Source organism: Engystomops pustulosus, chromosome 8 (assembly GCF_040894005.1).
Source record: "Engystomops pustulosus chromosome 8, aEngPut4.maternal, whole genome shotgun sequence".
NCBI lineage: Eukaryota > Metazoa > Chordata > Amphibia > Anura > Leptodactylidae > Engystomops > Engystomops pustulosus.
In genome coordinates, this window is record NC_092418.1 from 51,158,156 (window position 1) to 51,172,472 (window position 14,317).

Sequence of the window (14,317 nt, forward strand, 5' to 3'; positions counted from 1 at the left end):
TTTTTTTCTTTGCTCAGTAATGTTTTTCTTCTTTCAGCACCTCGTTCCTGTATTATTGATAAAGATGAATTGAAAGATGGCTTGCGTGTTTTAATTCCAATGGATGACAAACTGCTGTATGCAGGCCACGTACAAACAGTTCACTCCCCAGATATGTGAGTGAATGCTCTTTCTAATTAAGCTCTTAATTTGCATCTTTTCATTATTTTTTAAAAATATTTTTGCCATTGTATCATTTTGAAATCATTTTGAAATAATGATATGCTAATTTTATAAATCTTAAATGGCTAGACGAGTATAAAAAATTATTTAATTGTCTGATTAAAAAAAGCATATTAATCTCCTTATTTATGTGTACAGTATATATACAAAAAAACTACATGCATTTTCTTGAATGAACTTCTGCGCAAGATAATCAGTTGTTACATACTGACATGAGAAAACAAAAATATACCTCCTTTGAATTACCGTATTTACTTGAGTATAAGTTAAATAGGCCCCTAATTTTACCACAAAATACTGTCCGCCTCCGTCAGTAATGAAATGCCCCATGCAGCCCTCCCCCATTAAAGAAATGCCTTAAAGCAGCCCCTCTAGCAATGAAATGCCCTTCAGCCCCCCCCCTGATAATGAAATGCCTTGCAGCCCCCATAATAAGGCAATGCACTGAAGCCCCCCTAATAAGGTAATGCCCTGCAGCCCCTCATGGGATAAAAAAATAAACTTACATGCTCACCTTCCTATGCTCTGTGTTGCTCCTCTTCATTCTCTTTTTCACTGGAAACAGAGCGGGTATAAACGTGTCCATGCATTCTGCACGCAGCCACACACTGTGTTGCCGCTGTAGGCGTTACAGTATGCACCGGCAAGCAGAGCATGTGGACGCGACTCTGCCTGCTGTTTTAGCACTAACGACAACAAAGGGGGGTGTGGGTGGGATAAGGCGAGCAATGACAAGAGTGCAAAATTAAAACTGGGTGGCTCCTAGAGGAGATCAGATAATATAACACTGAGCCCCTACAGGTAATTAGCATATTTTAAAAATACAGGGGCACACCAGAATTAACTCAAGGGCAATTCGGCACAATATAGTGCATATAAACGGAAAAGTTTCAGTAGTCTACCAATGCATGTAAAAGTCATCGGGTAGGAGCTTGGCCTGATTTGCTTTCGAATGAGGGGAGCAAAAAATGAAAACGTGTCCAGGCATCCTTTTTGTTTGTTTTTGTACATAGTTCCTGTCACAGGTGGTCCCGTGACCCATATCGCAGGACGTGGGCTCACCCATATCCCTCTGCCACCGCAAGCACATCGCACGCGCTTCTCGTCTGTCCTGGCTCCTGCTACCACTCCTGCATTCCTGGTCCCTATGACGTGCGCCGGCTTCTCTATATTTAAAGGGCCAACGTGCCGTTATTTGGCGCTGGTCATTTTTAGGAAAACTATATAAGCCTGCCTCTTTCCGTGCAACCTGCTGGATAATTGCGCCTCGGGTATAAAGAAAGCTGAGTTTGATGCCTTGCGCTATTTCTGTGATTTCCCTTTGTGACCCCGGTACCGTTTCTGACTTCGCTCCTTTGCCGCCTGCCCTGACCTGTTGCTACATCTCCGACTTTGAAACTGTGATGCCCGTCCTAAACTTTTCCATGTCCCCTACTAAGAAATTGCCTGCCGTTTCTGTACCTCGACCTTGGCTGCCACTGCGGACAAGTCATGCCTGTGGAACGACCTGGTGGTACCACGCCACAGCAAGTCAAACCCACTTTGTGGCGGGCTCTGGTGAAAACTGGGTGCCACTTAGACTCCGGTCCCAGGTAGTGGCTTGTGTCATAGTCCCCAGTTCCCAGGTGGTGTGAAAACACGAAAGAAGCTGTACTTACCTCAGTCTTTACCTCCAGTACAGTGATGTGCCTCGCATCACCACTGTGACTTTACTGATGATCAGTAATCTACGACATTAGATTAGCAACATCTGGTTGCTTATTGCTCTCTGAATCCCTTCAGAAGAGCAAAGGCAAGTCGATGATTGAGCAAATGGCCGGGTTGAGATTAGGTTAGGGTGCTCACCCCGCCTATCTACATAGGAGCGGCCTCGCTGCACCATGACCATGCATAATAAAAGTCAATTGTGGCCATGAGCTATCTAATATTAATATGCCAACAGTTGTGTGCATGAGTCCCTAGTTGTCATGTGTTACTGTTCATCTGAGGATGCATCTACCTCATTTAACCTCCTCCTCCAGTCTGTAGTAAAACATTGTAATTAATAGGGATGTCTACGGTGCAGTTGGAGATGGCTTATCACTGTGCTTGGCTATTTCGGTCATCCCCATACAATTAAATGGAGCAACAGAGCACATGCTCTTCCTGCCGCTCCAACCATTAGTGAGAATGGGAAAGAGGGACAAAGGATTCCTACACAGTGGAATGGCCCAGCCACATAGTATAGTCCCCCCTCCTTGTAGCTGACATTCTTTATATTGCTTCCTCCATGTGACAGCCTACTCTGTATAACAGCCCCTAATTTAGCCCATTACATTGTAATATCCAGCTTTCTTTAGCCCCTACACTCTTACTAAGCTCTTTTGTATTGGTTTCTTACATGTAATACCTCCTTTTATTTATATTTCCTCCCTTACTTAAACTGCCTTTCCTTTGTGTACCCTCCCCTCCCACATTTTGCACCCCTCACATTGTGCCCCGCCTCCCTTTAACATTGTGCCCAAATTTTCCTTTCACATTGTCGCCCTCACCAATCGCATTGTGCCTCTAATGGAACACCCTCACATTGTTCCCCTCAACCTCCCGCATATTGTGATCCCTTCCCTTCCCCCTCATTTCCTTTATGCTATTTTCTATGTGTCACATACTAGTAGAATTTTCAGAAGCTAACTAAAACTGTAGATAAACCTGTATCCTGATAATCTAAGCACATTATCAGCACACATAATCTCATTGCATAGAGGAATCATAAAGTATCTGCTTAGAGAACTCCATCCACATTCTGGAATCTTACACTGACAGTCACTGAGATATAGGAGCTAAAACAGCAATAACACTGACTAAAATTGTAAAGTAAGGGGTTAAATTATCTTTATTGTTTAAAGATCACTATGGGATTAAAATTTGAGAACTTTCTTTCATGGAAAAACCAGTTTAAAGAAAACCTTCCATGGGGAATCTACTATAAGAAGTAGATCTGATGGTAGATTCCTCCTGCCGGCCTCTGCCCTAATCTGTAATTTAATAATCCTGTAACCTAACCTAATGTGTTATAAAAAAACTTTCTTTTTGTGCCTGGCCAGGCTAGTAGACTCTCATGTAGCATCTGCAGTTAATTTACATATTACTAAAATAAAGTTTTTTAACAAGTTAGGTGAGGTGCCAGGATTATTAAATTACAGATTAGGGCAGAGGTAGACAGACAGAATCTTTGTATACTTCTTATAGTAGATTCCTCATGGTAGGTTTCCTTCAAAGGTGTTTTCCCATGAAAGAAAATTCTCAAATTTCAATCCCTGAAAATTTTGATTTTTATTTTCATTTTTTAACAAGAAAAGACATTACAACAATTCTCCGTCTTGCAGGCCGTTATAAACATCACCATATAGCAGAAGGTCATCATACAATCAACACATGTATACCTTTTATTATCTTTTATTATGGTTAAGACATTTATAAACATATCACTGTTATTCCTATTGCAGTCCTTTGCTCTATTCTTTCAGACAATTCACCATTCGGCCAGTGATCCTCAAAGATTTTCCATTAATTACCATTGAATTAATGTAAAATTATGAACGAAAAAACTCTGCCACTTTTTGAATAGTGAGTTTGGATTTTTGTTGTTCAGCATCTATTCTTTCTATGTGGATCAATTTCTTAATTTTTAGATAACCCTATGGGCCACCGGGGCCACTGGTTCCAACTACTGTTGCAACAGACATCTCTTGGCAACTAGGCACTGCGTGTGGACCCTGTGCCATCTTCTGTGGTTTCCATTGGGTCACAGTGTAACAAGAACGAAAGTGGGTCACAAGTTAGAGATATCCCCCACATACTCCCCCCATGAGGACAGGGACTGATTTGGCAAGCTCTGTTCAGTACTGCGAATCTGTAGGCACTATATTAATAAATTATTATTATGCTCCATATTTCTTTCCAATCGCTGTTGTGAATGGGGGTATTCCCACAGCCCATGGAACAGTTCAGTGCCGGGTGTTTGACATTTGGGGCAAGCCTCTAAGGTGTCTGAATGGTGTATTGAGGGCAGGAGATTGAATGCATAAACCGCTCTATGCAGGATGCAGGATCCTGAAGTGTGTATCTCTCCACACTTAGTTTATCACTTAAAAATTATTTTCCAACCTTTAAGCAGGATTTCCCATTCCTCTGCGTATACTATTTGGGTCGCCCATTTTGTAAACTGCACCTCCCTCAGGCCCGTCTGGGAATTAATGGCTTTGTAGAGAAATGAAATGCTTCTCTTACGATCTGATAATGGCAGCAGCCCGTCAAATGGATTTGCTGAGGTCTCCAGCGCCACATCCACTAAATTATTCTGAAAGACATGCTTTGTCTGTCCACACTGAAAGAATTGCGAACCCTCTTGTTGAGTTCAGCTCCTCCTTCGTAAGCCACCTGGAGGTGTACCAGTTCCCTAACCTTCAATATCCCCTTCTCTCTACATTCCAAAAAAGCCTACCCTGAGGGAAGCCGAAGTGATTCCATAGTGCAAGATATTTGGACACTCTCCAGGATAGTTTGAAATCTTTATGTATCACCCTCCATGCAGCCAAGCTATCCTTAAGTACAGATAGCCCTTTCAAATGAAAGGGTATTTTACCCAGTGGGACATGGAGGAGTGTGCAGGGATCCCAAGATGCGCAGATTTCACTTTCCATTGGGAGGTCAGAGTAGCAGCAGGTACCTTTCAGCCAGTCTGCTTTATGGCGAAAGAGGCATGCCAGAATGTAAGATCTAATGTTTGGTAAATTTAGGCCCCCATTTTCCTTTTGGTACCCTTTTCATATATCTTAGACTGCTTTCTCCGGCATAACAATTGGGAAATTTCATTGTTGAGACATATTATATCTGTGTGTTTGATGAGTAACGGGAGGATTTGCATCGGGTACAGCAGTTTTGATACACTCATCATTTTTACCAGCTGGCATCGGCCTATAAGGGAGGTTGGCAGGGGTTTACATTGCTGAAGTTCTTGGGCAATATTTTGAAACCATGGAGGGTAGTTCAATTTGTACATAGATTCAGGTTGTCTCCCAATTTTGATCCCTAAATATCTAACCCAGGTATGTCACATTCTGTGGTGTAGGGGTTTCCCCTCAAATTACTTGGACCCAAAAATAAAATCTTTCTTTTGCTGTGGTTAACCCGGAATCCCGAGATTTTTCCGAAGTCCGAGAGGAACTGCCAGGGGTCCCACTGCCGGATTAAACAAAAGTGGTGTGAGTGTACACCCCTGGTGTAGTGGGAATTGTTAAATCTGGGTATTCCCACTTCTGCCCTCGGGTTTGTGTAGAAGGAGGACGGATACGAGCAGAAGGGCCCAGTAAATACCATTCTATGCAGTACCTGCCACTGCCACCTTACATTGTCAAATGCCTTTCACAAAGCCCACCTCAATGGGGAGAAATAAGGGAAGGTAAAATTGAAGCCAGGCAATCAGCGAAAATTTAAGATAGGATTTTTAGGTCTAGATTTATGAGGGAGATGGGTATGTATGATGAGGGATTCTCTGGTCTTTGCCCTCCCATAGCAGAAGTTTAATGTGAGCCTTATTCATATGTGGTGGAGCTTTGCCTAATATCCTGGAATACATGGCCAAGAGAGTAGGAGCCTCTTGTAACCTCATAGCCTTGTAATACACCCAGGCTTTTTCATTGGCTACGTTCTTAATCGTGACCTGTACTTCCCCTGCCGTGATTGGAGCATTTAGGTTAGCTCGTTGGTCGTTTGAGGTAGAGGGAAGGGTCAAGCTGGATAGAAAGACTTCTCCTATTGGATCGTCCTGTGGGGTGTCAAAATATAGGGTAATACTCTCCAAGATTCTAATTTATGGCAGCTGGGTTCATTGACACTCCCCCTCTGGTCATTGTATCCTGAGGATCGTCAGCGTTTCAACAGGTTAGTAAGTAAGCCACTTGACTTTCGCCAAACTTGTGGAGTTGTAGCTCCAGGTTAGATCTGTAGAAACTCTCCCATCTCTCCGCCCATATTTTAAATATTTCCTGGGCCTGGGTCCAGTCGGATTTGTTTACTTGGGATGGGTTGGCCACAAATGCTGTGTACTCTTGTCTGACCCTTACACTAACCTGTTTAAATTGTATGGATGTGGTTCTTTTTAACGGATCGGCCACATGTTCCTTATGTGTCTCCATATATTCTAGCCAACAGCCCCTCAGAAGCTCCACAAAACTTTCATCTCTTGTGAGGAAGGATGGAAAGCTCCAAATATAGTCCGCGCCTTTCGCGCATACCTCTGCAAGGTCATACAGCACCAGTGAGTGGTCTGAGATATTCCCGATATGAATTCCAAATATTTTTGGGAGCAAAGCATGTGACAGTAACATAAAGTTGATCCGCGACCAAGTATCATGAGGGTGTGAATAGTGAACGCTCTATCTTGAGGGTAGTGAATACATCATGCGCAGGGCTGGATTAAGGGTGGTGGAGGCCCCTGGGCGCAATCTGGTGGGGGCCCTTCCAACAATGCTTTTGGAAGTATATAGCCTGCCAGCCCCCTGTAATATGTAGACTGTCAGCCCTGTGTAGTCTGTAGCCTGCCAGCCCCCTGTAGTATGTAGCCTGCCAACTGGTGGGGGCCCCTTTAAAAAGTGAAAGTGGTGGGGGCCCCGGGCCTCAAGCCCCATGAGCCCCTCCTTTAATCCGGCCCTGATCATGCGTCCTACTGAATTCACCCAGATGTAACCTGTCCTGCTTTCTTCTACCTGGTCATCCCTCCCCTCCACTCCCCCTACTTGCTTCCTGTCAGTTCATCAATCGATTAAAGTTTCCTCCCACTATCTTCTTGGTCTCCTCAACTGAAAGGATTCATACTTGCAGAGCATCTAGGAATGCCTTTTGTTCAACATTGGGGGCATAAGTCTTATAGACACTGACAACCTCTGTGGTAAGAAGCAGTTTCACATGTACCACTCTTCCTTCATCATCATCATGTTCCACACACTGTACAGATCTGCTAATTAAGACTAGGACTCATGCCTTTCTCCCTATCACTGGTGTGCCCTATACTGACCCTACCCACAAATTGCACATTCGGTGGTAGTCCTTCTCCACCAGGTGCCTCTGGTGCCAGGTCAACATTCAGACGTTTCAAGTGGCGGAGAACCATCATCCTTTTGTGTGAGAACCGTAGTCCCTTTACATTCCAAGATGCTACCGTCATAATCCAAAGGTTGTCTGGCCAGGTCAAACAGAATTGTCGAGCGAGTGTGTAGCAGCTCCCTCCCCTTTTCCTTAAAATTGGTACCCCCCCAACCCGGGATGTAACTATGTTTCCCTCTTTTATTCACCCTACCCTCTTACCTACTCGTCCACCCTTGTAAAAAGAGAAAGACAGTGATAATTGAGAGGGAGGTCACCCCCAAAGCAGAAAAGGATAGCTACAACTAGGTGGAAATGTAAAACACACATCTTTTCATGTCCTTAAGAACTTCCATTTTTCTGATAGCGCAGCTGCTTCTCCACCCCAGCTACTTCTGTTACTCAGTTATTTTTTTTATTAGGCTGGACATCACATCCTCACTCTTATACTTTCCCCCTTTCCTCTTCTTCCACCTTAGCACTGACACCTTGTTACTAGCCGCTCGGTATGTTTCCTCCTAGTGCTTCCTTAAACCTTCTCTTGATCCAATATAACATAAGCCATGAAATTAGGCCATAACTAAATGCAACAAAACTGTCCAAATGACAATTTGTCCATTTCATCGTCCTGTATGAGGAAGGCAGGAAAAAGAAAAACCTGGTAGGTATGACCGGGTACTAATGTTTGCCCCTCCTGTCATCCCGCCCAGAACCACGACAGTATTCTCCGTCTTGTAGGTGTCTAAGCGGTGACTGTGGGGAGGAGGACCTGCTGTCTGCATCCTCACTGTGACGCTGCTGCATGCTGCTCCACTGCTGTCTGTGGGTCATTGAAGGCGTGTTGTATACCTTCACGAGTTATGAGGTGCAGTTGCGCCTGGTAGGCAAGCTGGAACTGTGTGCCTTTCGAGGTCAGACTTGTGCACAATGGAGCATACAGGAGTAGGCGGACATCACTATATATTAGAATACAGGAGTAGGCATACAGGAGTAGGCGGACATCACTATATATTCGAATACAGGAGTAGGCTTACAGGAGTAGGCTTACAGGAGTAGGCTTACAGGAGTAGGCTTACAGGAGTAGGCTTACAGGAGTAGGCATACAGGAGTAGGCATACAGGAGTAGGCATACAGGAGTAGGCATACAGGAGTAGGCATACAGGAGTAGGCATACAGGAGTAGGCATACAGGAGTAGGCGGACATCACTATATATTAGAATACAGGAGTAGGCATACAGGAGTAAGCATACAGGAGTAGGCGGACATCACTATATATTAGAATACAGGAGTAGGCATACAGGAGTAGGCATACAGGAGTAGGCATACAGGAGTAGGCGGACATCACTATATATTCGAATACAGGAGTAGGCTTACAGGAGTAGGCTTACAGGAGTAGGCATACAGGAGTAGGCATACAGGAGTAGGCGGACATCACTATATATTAGAATACAGGAGTAGGCATACGGGAGTAGGCGGACATCACTATATATTAGAATACAGGAGTAGGCATACAGGAGTAGGCGGACATCACTATATATTAGAATATATAGTGATGGAAGCTAAGTGAAAGTGTATATAAACCTGTACCCTGATAATTTAACCACACTGACAGCTCACAGAACTAGAGGGATCATGATGGGGGTCATTTACTAAGGGCCCGAATCGCTTTTTTTTCATCTGTATGTTTTCTCCTAGTGCTTCCAGGAATACCCCTTTAAGAAAACACTTGTTGCTGCTTGGTAAACACAATGGGGCAGATTTATCAAGCTAACACGTAATCAATGGGTTTGCCTTGCAGCAAATTTGTATTTTTAAATACATTTTAAAATGCAATTCAGTATCATCTTGGGAACATGGCCATAAGCTGTGCTCACACATTGATTGAAAAAAAAAAACTGGTTCACTTTTTGAAATGCATTGCAAACGCATCATTATCAATGATGGGAAAACGCAGATCTGAATTGAGTTCTGTTTTTCCCACTGTGTTTGCAATCCTTTTCAAAATGCAATGCAGACACACACAGTGTGAAAGCTGAATAGCACCACACAAAGTTCACAAAATGCAATTGAATTGTGTTTTGAAACATTGGGGCAGATTTATCAAGCAGTCTGAAAGTCAGAATATTTCTAGTTACCCATGGCAACCAATCACAGCTCCCCTTTAAAATATTCATGAGTACTGCTAAAAAGAAAGTTGAGCTGTGATTGGTTGCCATGGGCAACTAGAAATATTCTGACTTTCAGACAGCTTGATAAATCTGCCCCAATGTTTCAAAACACAATTCAATTGCATTTTGTGAACTTTGTGTGGTGCTATTCAGCTTTCACACTGTGTGTGTCTGCATTGCATTTTGAAAAGGATTGCAAACACAGTGGGAAAAACAGAACTCAATTCAGATCTGCGTTTTTCCATCATTGATAATGATGCGTTTGCAATGCATTTCAAAAAGTGAACCAGTTTTTTTTTTCAATCAATGTGTGAGCACAGCTTATGGCCATGTTCCCAAGATGATACTGAATTGCATTTTAAAATGTATTTAAAAATACAAATTTGCTGCAAGGCAAACCCATTGATTACGTGTTAAACATATAACTTTTATTCATAACATTTTAATATAAATGATTTGTAGTGTATATATACAAGTGACGTTTAACCCCTTAAGGACCAGGCCCTTTTTCGTTTTTGCGTCTTTATTTTTCACTCCCCACCTTCAAAAATCTATAACTTTTTTATTTTTCCATGTAAAGAGCTGTGAGATGGCTTGTTTTCTGCGTAACAAATTGCACTTCATAGTGATGGTATTTAATATTCTATGCCATATACAGGGAAGCGGGAAAAAAATTCTGAATGCAGTGAAAATGATGAATAAACACATTTGCACAGTTTCTTGTGGGCTTGGATTTTAAGTCTTTTACTGTGCACCCTAAATGACAGGTCCACTTCATTCATTGGGTCAATATGATCACGTGGATACCAAATTTGTATAGGTTTTATAATATTTTCATACATTTACAAAAATTAAAACCTCCTGTACAAAAAAAAAAATTCTTTCATACTGGTGTACAGAGCTGTGGGTGGTGGGATTTTTTGCAACTTTTGATGACGTTTTTAATGCTTTTATTTTTAGCACTGTAGAACCTTTTGATCACTTTTTATTGAATTTTTGCAATATTTTTCAAAATGGCAAAAAAGGCCATTTGCGACTTGGGCGCTATTTTCTGTTACAGGGTTAAACACAGTGAAAAACCTTTTCATATTTTGATAGATCGGGCATTTTCGGACGTGGCGATACCTAATGTGTTTATGATTTTTACTGTTTATTTACGTTTATATGACTTCTAGGGAAAGGGGAGTGATTTGAATTTTTAGGTTTTTTTTTAATATCATTTTTTATTTTTTACTTTTTTTAATTTTAATTTTTTACTATTTTTCAGACTCCATAGGGTACTTTAACCCTAGGTTGTCTGATTGATCCTACCATATACGGCCATACAACAGTATGGCAGTATATGGGGATTTTGCACACCATCTATTACAATGTGCAAATCACCTAAAACATGATAGCCTTGGAACTTTGTGTGATCCGAGGCTGTCGTGGCAACGGATCGCCGCTCCCCATGACATCATGATGTCATGGGGAGCGACGATCGGAGCCAACATGGCGGCACCCAAGCACCGCCGCCTCATTAATGCCGCCAGTAGCTTTGCCGGTGGTGATCAAAAGGTTAGCACCCGACATCGGTGCAAGCGACAGGTGTTTGCTTCATTTTGAAGCAAGCACCCGGTTAGTATGAAGAGGGCTCAGTCTGTGAGCCCTCTTCAAACTCCCCCATGCGCAATAAAACGTACAGGTACGTCTTATTGCTTTATGGGGTTAAAAACACAGCCTAGGGGGATTATCCATTTACTGTAGTAAAATTACACAGCTAGAACGATTAACCTGTGTATTAGTAATTAATGGAAGTCATAACCGACAATTCAATGCAATAGAGCAGTTTCCAAACCTTTTTTTGCCCAGGGACTAGCTGTGAGCATAAATTTTTTCCAGGGACCGGTGGGAGTGGGGGCTTGGTTCTGGGGTCTGGTGTCATTGTCTCATAGCCAAAAATGTATGCTTGCATGTGCCGCCATAACTCCCTGTATGGCCAGCTTATATGGTCTAATTTCCTGAAAAAGTGCCCACCACTTATATTGTCCCCTTTCCTGAATAGCAAGCCTCCCCTGATTCCACTGTCCCCTTTAATGGAGCTTCCCCTATTCCTGTAGCAGGCCCACTTTCCAATGTCCCCCTCTCCTGTAGCATGTCTCCCTTCCAATGTTCCCTCACCTGTAGTATGCCCCTCTTCCAAAGTCCCCTCTCTTGTATCATGCCCCCCTTCTAATGTACCCGCTCCTGTAGCATGCCCCCCTTTCAATGTCACCTCATCTGTAGCATGCCTTCCCCTTTCCACTACATGCTACAGGAGAGGGTACATTGAAGGGGACACAAATATCCCCTTTCATACCGCATACTCACATTCTCCATTCCCCCGCAGAAGTCTTCTCTTCCTTCACTTCTCTTCTGTATTAATGTATGGCTCTATTGTCAGCAATGTCATGACATAATGCATTGCTCTATTGCAAGTACGTCAACACGGAAATTAAGTAAAGGAAGAAAGGACTGCTGTGCGGGAAGGGGGAAGGTGAGTATTGTATTTTTTTTTTTTTTACAGACTTTGGCCAAGGCCCAAGTGTGTGACCAAGTGCTCCACGTCCCAGTCATTGGCCACAGCCCGGTAGTTGGGGAACACTGCAATAGAAGAACAATTTTGGGAAAGCTATGCAGTGTATAAATTCTTAATGTACCACTTACAGCATCCACAATATGCCATATGAAATCCTTATATGTCTGTAAATTGAATACATTTTTATATCAGTAAAATGTGTGATGCAAGGATATTAATAGATATAAATACACTGTTGGGATAATTATAAATCCCAGACTAGCTTAACTGGTGGCATAATATATATAATGCTGTTTATTTCACAGCCCTGTTAGTACTGAGTGTAAGTAAACACTGCCAGACAGGAGTGCCTATAGTTGCATTACATAATCCAGTCACTCGTCATGCACTAACAGTAAATGACATAACTCTGACAAAGTGATGAGCCAGAAACTGAGCTATTGTGATCTCAGCAGGAGCCCGGCATATACTAACAACCTTCTGCTGCAGTGGCCACTGTAGTTGTTTAAACCCATCACAGTCATATAAACCCTTAGGACACTGACTGGAGTGTATAAGACAGTATAAGGGCTATGCCCTCCACACCGGTACCTTCATGCCATGAACTGAGGGTGCTGATGCACAGCCAAGGGCCTAGGAAATAGGACCTTATATAATGGCTGTCTGCTGCAGAACTCAATCCAATATTATTGTATTCCAGTGTATTGAAGGTGTGTAAACATGCCATGTATGTGCAACCTTGTTTCCAAAAAAAAGTTTTCCAAAAGGTGCAACACATAACAAAAAAAATCCATCAACTGGCGAAGCAAAAAGATTTTATTTTCTTTTTTGAAAAGTGTTTTTATTGTATAACACCAGTGAACAAAAAAAAAAAATACATGTATATTAGGTACTGTCTGAATGATGCTGACCTGCAGAATAAAGATGTTATTCATGCCATACGGTAAATGATACAAAATTTAAAATAAAAAGACAATTGACACAATTTTCTCTCCAGAAAGAGTTAATACAATACAATTCAATCAATAAATGATAGGTACGCAAAATGGACACCATCAAAAAGTATGAATTATTTAGCAAAAAATAAAAACCATCATTGTTTTTCTATAATATTATATTATGAATGATATAATTCTCTAACATTTGTAATTCTGTTTCATTTTTCTTTGCTTATTATTTACTGAAGATATCGTGTGATTATTGAGGGTGAGAGAGGAAACCGTCCACATATTTACAGTCAAGAACAACTTCTACAAGAAGCTGTGAGTTATACTGTTTTTGATTTCACCTCAAATTATCTTTTTAAAGTTTTGCTATAAATGACATGGTATATCAATAGCTGTCTCTAACATTTTTGTTTCCACCTATCCTTTATATAAATACATCCGCCATATTAATACAATGGGGCAGATTTATCAAGCTGTCTGAAAGTCAGAATATTTCTAGTTGCCCATGGCAACCAATCACAGCTCAGCTTTCATTTTACCAGTGCTCATGAATATTTTAAAGGGGAGCTGTGATTGGTTGCCATGGGCAACTAGAAAAATTCTGACTTTCAGACAGCTTGATAAATCTGCCCCAATGTGTACGTGGGACGGTATAAATAGCTACTAGAGTTGAACAAAGCAATTCTGAATTTGATCTGAACTGTAGGAAAACTTTGTGATTTTCATGGTGATTTGTGGAAACAAAAGATTCTCTAAAAGTTATTCTTTTAGGGAATCTTTTAGGGAATAACAACTAACACAAGGCTAAACACAGAAATAAAAAACAAGAGACACTTATATGTCAGGACATGCAGATAACCAGCAGCTACACTCCCCCTCTGCTATCACAGGGTCTTACAGCCACTATAAATGCCTGATACTGTGTCATCTGCATAATTTACTGTATTTTACTGACTGAGCATGAAGAGACAGAGTGGAAAGAACTATAGGGACAGTGGAATGAAAAGCATAGTCTGGAGGTTAACAGTACTGGGTATCGTTTTGTGGGTCAATTTTGTGTTCATTTCTACTGCTGCCCGTGATTTTTGGGGTCTATATACCCTTCTGCCTAATGCTGTTGGTTTGCCTGGCCTGTGTCTAGTGCATTTATATAATCTTGCGTCTAATAGGGTGAAATAGGCTGCAAAGACTGGCTCCTGCAGTCATTGAGACAGAAGTTGTAGGCTGCCACAAGATATCAAACCAAAGAAAGTTATACCTAACAATGTTCCATATCTTCAATTTCTCTGGGAAAAAATGAA

The 14,317-nt window shown here is 41.9% G+C and overlaps 1 protein-coding gene across 4 annotated transcripts in view; it reads left to right on the forward strand.

Moving 5' to 3' along the window:
- TNRC18 (trinucleotide repeat containing 18) overlaps positions 1 to 14,317 on the forward strand; it is a 282,299-nt gene that overhangs the window by 220,567 nt on the left and 47,415 nt on the right. For all 4 annotated transcript variants that reach the window (XM_072120908.1, XM_072120909.1, XM_072120906.1 and 1 more), the window contains exons 21-22: positions 38 to 155; positions 13,256 to 13,331. In XM_072120908.1, coding sequence (XP_071977009.1) covers positions 38 to 155; positions 13,256 to 13,331 — 194 coding nt within the window. The remainder of the gene's footprint in view (positions 1 to 37; positions 156 to 13,255; positions 13,332 to 14,317) is intronic.